At 44.3% G+C, this 10,000-nt stretch overlaps 1 protein-coding gene across 5 annotated transcripts in view; it reads left to right on the top strand.

The window, feature by feature from the left end:
* The window catches only part of scn4ab (sodium channel, voltage-gated, type IV, alpha, b), a 65,383-nt gene that overhangs the window by 45,490 nt on the left and 9,893 nt on the right, over positions 1 to 10,000 (top strand). For 4 of the 5 annotated variants that reach the window (XM_067570684.1, XM_067570687.1, XM_067570685.1 and 1 more), the window contains 7 exons: positions 4,304 to 4,375; positions 4,461 to 4,562; positions 5,430 to 5,786; positions 8,287 to 8,476; positions 8,585 to 8,862; positions 9,141 to 9,249; positions 9,510 to 9,664. In XM_067570684.1, coding sequence (XP_067426785.1) covers positions 4,304 to 4,375; positions 4,461 to 4,562; positions 5,430 to 5,786; positions 8,287 to 8,476; positions 8,585 to 8,862; positions 9,141 to 9,249; positions 9,510 to 9,664 — 1,263 coding nt within the window. The remainder of the gene's footprint in view (positions 1 to 4,303; positions 4,376 to 4,460; positions 4,563 to 5,429; positions 5,787 to 8,286; positions 8,477 to 8,584; positions 8,863 to 9,140; positions 9,250 to 9,509; positions 9,665 to 10,000) is intronic. The other variant, XM_067570683.1, reaches the window with a different exon arrangement.

Raw genomic sequence — 10,000 nt, 5'->3', positions numbered from 1 at the left:
TTTCTATTTAGGCAGTAAAGACTCAGTTTCTATCCAGGCAGTAGTGACTCAGTTTCTATCCAGGCAGCAGTGACTCAGTTTCTATCCACGCAGTAGTGTCTCAGTTTCTATCCAGGCAGTAGTGACTCAGTTTCTATCCACGCAGTCAGTAGTGACTCAGTTTCTATCCACACAGCAGTGACTCAGTTTCTATCCACGCAGCAGTGACTCAGTTTCTATCCACGCAGCAGTGACTCAGTTTCTATCCACGCAGCAGTGACTCAGTTTCTATTTAGGCAGTAAAGACTCAGTTTCTATCCAGGCAGTAGTGACTCAGTTTCTATCTAGGCAGTAAAGACTCAGTTTCTATCCAGGCAATAGTGACTCAGTTTCTATCCAGGCAGTAGTGACTCAGTTTCTATCCAGGCAGCAGTGACTCAGTTTCTATCCACGCAGTAGTGTCTCAGTTTCTATCCACGCAGCAGTGACTCAGTTTCTATCCACGCAGCAGTGACTCAGTTTCTATTTAGGCAGTAAAGACTCAGTTTCTATCCAGGCAGTAGTGACTCAGTTTCTATCTAGGCAGTAAAGACTCAGTTTCTATCCAGGCAGTAGTGACTCAGTTTCTATCCATGCAGTAGTGACTCAGTTTCTATCCATGCAGCAGTGACTCAGTTTCTATTTAGGCAGTAAAGACTCAGTTTCTATCCAGGCAGTAGTGACTCAGTTTCTATCCACGCAGTAGTGACTCAGTTTCTATCCAGGCAGCAGTGACTCAGTTTCTATCCACGCAGTAGTGACTCAGTTTCTATCCACGCAGCAGTGACTCAGTTTCTATCCAGGCAGTAGTGACTCAGTTTCTATCCACGCAGCAGTGACTCAGTTTCTATCCACACAGCAGTGACTCAGTTTCTATTTAGGCAGTAAAGACTCAGTTTCTATCCACGCAGCAGTGACTCAGTTTCTATCCACGCAGCAGTGACTCAGTTTCTATTTAGGCAGTAAAGACTCAGTTTCTATTTGGGCAGTAAAGACTCAGTTTCTATTTAGGCAGTAAAGACTCAGTTTCTATCCACGCAGTAGTGACTCAGTTTCTATCCACGCAGTAGTGACTCAGTTTCTATTTAGGCAGTAAAGACTCAGTTTCTATCCACGCAGTAGTGACTCAGTTTCTATTTAGGCAGTAAAGACTCAGTTTCTATCCACGCAGCAGTGACTCAGTTTCTATTTAGGCAGTAAAGACTCAGTTTCTATCCACGCAGTAGTGACTCAGTTTCTATCCACGCAGCAGTGACTCAGTTTCTATCCACGCAGCAGTGACTCAGTTTCTATCCACGCAGCAGTGACTCAGTTTCTATCCACGCAGCAGTGACTCAGTTTCTATTTAGGCAGTAAAGACTCAGTTTCTATCCAGGCAGTAGTGACTCAGTTTCTATCCAGGCAGCAGTGACTCAGTTTCTATCCACGCAGTAGTGTCTCAGTTTCTATCCAGGCAGTAGTGACTCAGTTTCTATTTAGGCAGTAAAGACTCAGTTTCTATTTGGGCAGTAAAGACTCAGTTTCTATTTAGGCAGTAAAGACTCAGTTTCTATCCACGCAGTAGTGACTCAGTTTCTATCCACGCAGTAGTGACTCAGTTTCTATTTAGGCAGTAAAGACTCAGTTTCTATCCACGCAGTAGTGACTCAGTTTCTATTTAGGCAGTAAAGACTCAGTTTCTATCCACGCAGCAGTGACTCAGTTTCTATTTAGGCAGTAAAGACTCAGTTTCTATCCACGCAGTAGTGACTCAGTTTCTATCCACGCAGCAGTGACTCAGTTTCTATCCACGCAGCAGTGACTCAGTTTCTATCCACGCAGCAGTGACTCAGTTTCTATCCACGCAGCAGTGACTCAGTTTCTATTTAGGCAGTAAAGACTCAGTTTCTATCCAGGCAGTAGTGACTCAGTTTCTATCCAGGCAGCAGTGACTCAGTTTCTATCCACGCAGTAGTGTCTCAGTTTCTATCCAGGCAGTAGTGACTCAGTTTCTATCCACGCAGTCAGTAGTGACTCAGTTTCTATCCACACAGCAGTGACTCAGTTTCTATCCACGCAGCAGTGACTCAGTTTCTATCCACGCAGCAGTGACTCAGTTTCTATCCACGCAGCAGTGACTCAGTTTCTATTTAGGCAGTAAAGACTCAGTTTCTATCCAGGCAGTAGTGACTCAGTTTCTATCTAGGCAGTAAAGACTCAGTTTCTATCCAGGCAATAGTGACTCAGTTTCTATCCAGGCAGTAGTGACTCAGTTTCTATCCAGGCAGCAGTGACTCAGTTTCTATCCACGCAGTAGTGTCTCAGTTTCTATCCACGCAGCAGTGACTCAGTTTCTATCCACGCAGCAGTGACTCAGTTTCTATTTAGGCAGTAAAGACTCAGTTTCTATCCAGGCAGTAGTGACTCAGTTTCTATCTAGGCAGTAAAGACTCAGTTTCTATCCAGGCAGCAGTGACTCAGTTTCTATCCATGCAGTAGTGACTCAGTTTCTATCCATGCAGCAGTGACTCAGTTTCTATTTAGGCAGTAAAGACTCAGTTTCTATCCAGGCAGTAGTGACTCAGTTTCTATCCACGCAGTAGTGACTCAGTTTCTATCCAGGCAGCAGTGACTCAGTTTCTATCCACGCAGTAGTGACTCAGTTTCTATCCACGCAGCAGTGACTCAGTTTCTATCCAGGCAGTAGTGACTCAGTTTCTATCCACGCAGCAGTGACTCAGTTTCTATCCACACAGCAGTGACTCAGTTTCTATTTAGGCAGTAAAGACTCAGTTTCTATCCACGCAGCAGTGACTCAGTTTCTATCCACGCAGCAGTGACTCAGTTTCTATTTAGGCAGTAAAGACTCAGTTTCTATTTGGGCAGTAAAGACTCAGTTTCTATTTAGGCAGTAAAGACTCAGTTTCTATCCACGCAGTAGTGACTCAGTTTCTATCCACGCAGTAGTGACTCAGTTTCTATTTAGGCAGTAAAGACTCAGTTTCTATCCACGCAGTAGTGACTCAGTTTCTATTTAGGCAGTAAAGACTCAGTTTCTATCCACGCAGCAGTGACTCAGTTTCTATTTAGGCAGTAAAGACTCAGTTTCTATCCACGCAGTAGTGACTCAGTTTCTATCCACGCAGCAGTGACTCAGTTTCTATCCACGCAGCAGTGACTCAGTTTCTATCCACGCAGCAGTGACTCAGTTTCTATCCACGCAGCAGTGACTCAGTTTCTATTTAGGCAGTAAAGACTCAGTTTCTATCCAGGCAGTAGTGACTCAGTTTCTATCCAGGCAGCAGTGACTCAGTTTCTATCCACGCAGTAGTGTCTCAGTTTCTATCCAGGCAGTAGTGACTCAGTTTCTATCCACGCAGTCAGTAGTGACTCAGTTTCTATCCACACAGCAGTGACTCAGTTTCTATCCACGCAGCAGTGACTCAGTTTCTATCCACGCAGCAGTGACTCAGTTTCTATCCACGCAGCAGTGACTCAGTTTCTATTTAGGCAGTAAAGACTCAGTTTCTATCCAGGCAGTAGTGACTCAGTTTCTATCTAGGCAGTAAAGACTCAGTTTCTATCCAGGCAATAGTGACTCAGTTTCTATCCAGGCAGTAGTGACTCAGTTTCTATCCAGGCAGCAGTGACTCAGTTTCTATCCACGCAGTAGTGTCTCAGTTTCTATCCACGCAGCAGTGACTCAGTTTCTATCCACGCAGCAGTGACTCAGTTTCTATTTAGGCAGTAAAGACTCAGTTTCTATCCAGGCAGTAGTGACTCAGTTTCTATCTAGGCAGTAAAGACTCAGTTTCTATCCAGGCAGTAGTGACTCAGTTTCTATCCAGGCAGCAGTGACTCAGTTTCTATCCAGGCAGCAGTGACTCAGTTTCTATCCACGCAGTAGTGTCTCAGTTTCTATCCAGGCAGTAGTGACTCAGTTTCTATCCACGCAGTCAGTAGTGACTCAGTTTCTATCCACGCAGCAGTGACTCAGTTTCTATTTAGGCAGTAAAGACTCAGTTTCTATCCAGGCAGTAGTGACTCAGTTTCTATCCAGGCAGCAGTGACTCAGTTTCTATCCACGCAGTAGTGTCTCAGTTTCTATCCAGGCAGTAGTGACTCAGTTTCTATCCACGCAGCAGTGACTCAGTTTCTATTTAGGCAGTAGTGACTCAGTTTCTATCCAGGCAGCAGTGACTCAGTTCCTATCTAGGCAGTAAAGACTCAGTTTCTATCCACGGAGTAAAGACTCAGTTTTTCTATTCCCTGTGACCTTTGAACTGTGACCTGTGACCTCCTGCAGGTCTTCACAGGGATCTTCACAGCTGAGATGGTGCTCAAACTTCTGGCCATGGATCCGTTCTACTACTTCCAGGTCAGACTACTTCTTTTTTGTTGACAGCTCATTTATGACATCATGATGATGGCAATGTGTGATTGTCCCGTTGCCATGGTTACAGGTGGGCTGGAACATCTTTGACAGCATCATCGTCACCATGAGTCTGGTGGAGCTGGGATTGGCTAATGTTCAGGGCCTGTCTGTGCTGCGCTCATTCCGATTGGTCAGTGTGATATCAGCAGCAGCAGCATCATCATTACATCATCAACGGCAGCAGATTAATAATTTACCTGTCTCCCTGTCTCTCTCCCCGCCTGTCTCCCTACCTGTCTCCTGTCTCCCTACCTGTCTCCTTACCTGTCTCCCTACCTGTCTCCTGTCTCCTTACCTGTCTCCTGTCTCCTTACCTGTCTCCCTACCTGTCTCCCTACCTGTCTCCTTACCTGTCTCCCTACCTGTCTCCTGTCTCCTTACCTGTCTCCCTGCCTGTCTCCTTACCTGTCTCCCTACCTGTCTCCTGTCTCCTTACCTGTCTCCTGTCTCCTTACCTGTCTCCCTACCTGTCTCCCTACCTGTCTCCTTACCTGTCTCCCTACCTGTCTCCTGTCTCCTTACCTGTCTCCCTGCCTGTCTCCTTACCTGTCTCCCTACCTGTCTCCTGTCTCCCTACCTGTCTCCCTACCTGTCTCCTGTCTCCTTACCTGTCTCCCTACCTGTCTCCCTACCTGTCTCCTTACCTGTCTCCCTACCTGTCTCCTTACCTGTCCCCTGTCTCCCTACCTGTCTCATTACCTGTTTTCCTACCTGTCTCCTGTCTTCTGTCTCCCTACCTGTCTCCCTACCTGTCTCCTTACCTGTCTCCTGTCTCCCTACCTGTCTCCCTACCTGTCTCCTGTCTCCCTACCTGTCTCCTGTCTCCTTACCTGTCTCCCTACCTGTCTCCCTACCTGTCTCCCTACCTGTCTCCTTACCTGTCCCCTGTCTCCCTACCTGTCTCCCTACCTGTCTCCTTACCTGTTTTCCTACCTGTCTCCTGTCTTCTGTCTCCTTACCTGTCTCCCTGCCTGTCTGCGGCCTGTCTCACCCCCAGATGCGAGTGTTTAAGTTGGCCAAGTCATGGCCGACCCTTAACATGCTGATAAAGATCATTGGGAACTCGGTGGGGGCCCTGGGGAACCTGACCCTGGTCCTGGCCATCATCGTCTTCATCTTCGCCGTGGTCGGCATGCAGCTGTTCGGGAAGAGCTACAAAGACTGTGTCTGTCGCATCTCAGCTGACTGCGAGCTTCCTCGCTGGCACATGAACGACTTCTTCCACGCTTTCCTCATCATCTTCAGGGTCCTGTGTGGCGAGTGGATTGAGACAATGTGGGATTGCATGGAGGTGGCGGGTCAGACCATGTGTCTGGTGGTCTTCATGTTGGTCATGGTCATCGGGAACCTGGTGGTGAGTCAGATCCAGGTCTGGGGTCAAAGGTCGGCATGAATGAGGCAGACAAGGGACCTGAACCAGTAACCAAGACTTCACTGTAAAATATCAGACTAGAAATCAACTAATATTTTGTCATTAACTAAGTTTTAGAATTTCAAGTTAATTCAAACTAATTTCAATACCATTTAGAACTCAGACTTATGAGTTCTTTTAACTTGAAATGATGAATGAATGAACTGCTGAGAGTTCACTCAGTTCATTTACATTATTTGCACATTTGCCAGCATTCAATTTAGTAGTGGGATAATACGGTATTATGAGCTCTTCAAGATATGATGGTGTCTGACCATTAAGGGCTTTGTAAGTTAGGAGAAGGATTTTAAATTCTATTCTAAATTTTACAGGAAGCCAATGTAGTGAAGCTAAAATGGGAGAAATGTGGTCTCTTTTTCTAGTTTTAGTCAGAACACGTGCAGCTGCGTTCTGGACCAGCTGGAGAGTCTTTAGAGACTTGTTAGAGCAGCCTGATAATAAGGAATTGCAATAATCCAGCCTAGAAGTAACAAATGTGTGAACTAGTTTTTCTGCATCTTTTAGGGACAGGATGTGATTTTTGTGATATTACGTAAGTGAAAAAAGGCAGTCCTTGAAATTTGATTTATGTGGGAGTTAAAGGACATATCCTGATCAAAGATAACTCCCAGATTCCTTACGGTGGTGCTGGAGGCCAGGGTAATGCCATCCAGAGTAGCTTTATCATTAGATAATGTGTTTCAAACACAATAACTTCAGTTTTATCTGAGTTTAGTGGCAGAAAATTGCAGGTCATCCAGGTCTTTATGTCGTTAAGGCATGCTTGGAGTTTGTTTAACTGATTGGGTTCATCTGGCTTCATTGATAAATATAATTGGGTATCATCTGCGTAACAATGAAAATTTATGGAGTGTTTCCTAATAATATTACCTAAAGGAAGCATATATAAGGTGAATAGAATTGGTCCAAGTACAGAACCTTGTGGAACTCCGTGTCTAACTTTTGCCTTCATGGAGGATTCATCATTAACATGTACAAACTGAAATCGGTCTGATAAATAGGACTTAAACCAGCTTAATGCAGTTCCTTTAATGCCAATTAAATGTTCCAGTCTCTGTAATAGGATTTGATGATCAATTGTGTCGAATGCAGCACTAAGATCTAACAGGACAAGTATAGAGACAAATCCTTTGTCTGATGCAGTTAGGAGGTCATTTGTGACTTTCACCAGTGCTGTCTCTGTGCTATGATGCCTCTAAATCCTGACTGAAAATCCTCAAATAAACTATTGTTATGTAGAAAGTCACATAACTGATTAGAGACTGCTTTCTCAAGGATCTTAGAGAGAAATGGAAGGTTAGATATAGGTCTATAATTGGCTAAAACACCTGAATCAAGAGTAGGCTTCTTAAGAAGAGGTTTAATTACAGCTACTTTAAAGGACTGTGGTACATAGCCTGTTACTAAAGACAGATTGATCATATCTAGTAAAGAAGTGCTCACTAAGGGTAAGGCTTCCTTAAGCAGCCTAGTTGGGATGGGATCTAAGAGACAGGTTGATGGTTTAGCTGAACAAATCATTGAAGTTAGTTCAGACAAGTCTACTGGAGAAAAACAGTCCAAATATATGTCAGGATTTACAGCTGTTTCTAAGGTTCCTGTGTTTGGGGAGAGAACGGTGCCTGTTGAGGGCAGGAGGTGATTAATTTTGTGAGTGAGATTATTTACACACTGAGAGAAGCCAGTTGAGTCTAATAATGAGATAAATGCAGTACTGAGACTGTCACTATCAACGTCCACATGAATATTAAATCACCTACTATAATTACTTTATCTGTACTAAGGACTAAGTTTGATAAAAACTCTGAGAATTCAGATCAGAGTTCAGAGTACGGACCAGGAGGACGGTTCACTATAACACATAGAACTGGCTGTAAAGTTTTCCAGGTTGGCTGAGAGACTAAGAACAAGACTTTCTAATGAGTTATAATGAAGTTCAGGTCTAGAGTTGATAATTAGGCTGTGACTCCTCCTCCTCGGCCAGTGTCTGGAGGAATGTGAGTATTAATATGACTGGGAGGACTGGATTCATTTAGACTGACATGTTCTTCATGATGATCTGAGATTGGATCGTTTATTAAGTTCCTGAGACAATAAGCTTAAAGCTGCACGTCAGCAGCACAATTTCAAACATCTACCCGACCAGTTCAATAAATTAACAGATATAAATCCAACAAATGAAGGCGAGAGTTTATACAACATGCAATATTAAGTCCAGGTTTCTTTTGGTGGCGTCAGAACTATTTGTATTTGTTGACTTCACATATGTTAAAGTTGAAACAACAAGTTACATTTCACAGTTCTGAACCAGCAACCAAACCTGACATTTCTAAACCAGTCAAGTTCCTGAATCTGTTCCTGAGTCAGTCCCTAGATGTGTCCCTCTCCCTGGTTTCAGACTCTGTTCCTGGTCTGGTTTCAGGTCCTGAATCTGTTCCTGGCCCTGCTGCTGAGCTCGTTCAGCGGTGAAAATCTGGCGGCTCCAGACGAAGAAGGAGAAAACAATCTGCAGATCGCCATAAACCGGATCAACAGGGCTGTGGCCTGGGTGACGTCCTGGGTCCTGGATCACATCTGGGCTCTGCTGGGAAACAAGAACCTAAACCAGACTGGTAGGACCAGTCCTCCAACAGGACCAGGACTTTATTTTTTTTATCTTTCTGTGATTCTTCTTTCACAGATTTATAAGTGAATTAATTTTCTCTTGTAAATGTCGTTAGCAGTCGACAGCGACGAAGACGACAGGAAGGAGTTCTTGGCTTTGAACTCTGTGGCCTCAGACCAGCTGGGACCTGATGTCAAGGCCCTCAGCTGTAACCATGACAACCTGACCAGCAACTACCACAACATTGCCTCCCTGAGGGTCCCCATCGCTGAGGCCGAGTCTGACTTTGAGACGCCTGAAAATGAAGATGAGGACGATGAAGATGAAGAGGAAGTGGAAGAGGAAGAGGAAGAAGAGGAAGAGGAAGAAGAGGAGAAAGAAAATAACTCCCAAGTAAATCCTTTTCTGTTTTATTGCAACATTTCACCTGAAACTCAACTGTAGTGTCTGAAGTTATGGTGGGAAGATGTGTGCACTGGTTTCATAAAGAGCGGCAAAATGGCGTCTCTGATGAATATTAGTTATTATTATTGAGCTCAATCTAATCTGTTAATTAGAACATGAACACAAACATAAATAAACATGAACATAAATAAACACAAACAGAGGTGATCATGTGAGAAACAGACTGTTAGTGAGTTCTGCCTGAAATCTGTTTACTGTTTGTTCAGTGTGACGAAACGTCAGTTTGCAGCACTGTACAGAAACTTCCTGAAGTTCAGGAGGAAGAAACTGATGAAGATCGTGATCGAAACACACCTGTGGACTGCTGCACTGAGAGTACGAACACACACACACACATATACACACACACACACACACACACACACACACACACACACACACACACAACACAAAGTATCGAAGAAAAACTTCAGATGTGGAGGATTTTATGGGGTACTTCTGTAAAAATCAGTAATCAATAAAAAGCTGTGTGTGTGTGTGTGTATCTGTGTGTGTATCTGTGTGTGTGTGTGTGTGTGTGTGTGTGTGTGTGTGTGTGTGTGTGTGTGTGTATATCTGTGTGTGTTTGATTTCAGAGTGCTACCTTTGCTGTCCCTGCCTGGACATAGACACGTCCCAGGGCAAAGGGAAGGTCTGGTCTAAGTTCAGGAGAACCTGTTTCTCCATCGTTGAACACAACTATTTTGAATCCTTCATCATCTTCATGATCCTGCTGAGCAGCGGAGCTCTGGTGAACTTTTATATATATGTATATAACTCACTCAGAGTGGATCATACATCTTTAACCTGCCTCTGCATGTTGTAATATCAGTGCTCCTGGCTGCTGGTTGGATCAGATCATGTGACTGAGCAGGTCAGATCTGATTGGTTCTCAGCAATGTGTGCCGTGTGAGTACTAACCATTGAAGACAAAATGGCCAACAGCAGACTGCTGGAAAACTAACCACAGGACTACTAACATGGCTGGCATAGCTAACAGTGGACTACAAATATGGCTGACAGTCTGACTACTAACACAGGTGAGTGACATAATGTACTGGTGACATGGGTCATTAACAATAACGTA

This window comes from Thunnus thynnus, chromosome 17 (genome assembly GCF_963924715.1).
Source record: "Thunnus thynnus chromosome 17, fThuThy2.1, whole genome shotgun sequence".
Classification (NCBI taxonomy): Eukaryota; Metazoa; Chordata; class Actinopteri; order Scombriformes; family Scombridae; genus Thunnus; species Thunnus thynnus.
This window is presented reverse-complemented; position numbering and strand designations above follow the sequence as displayed.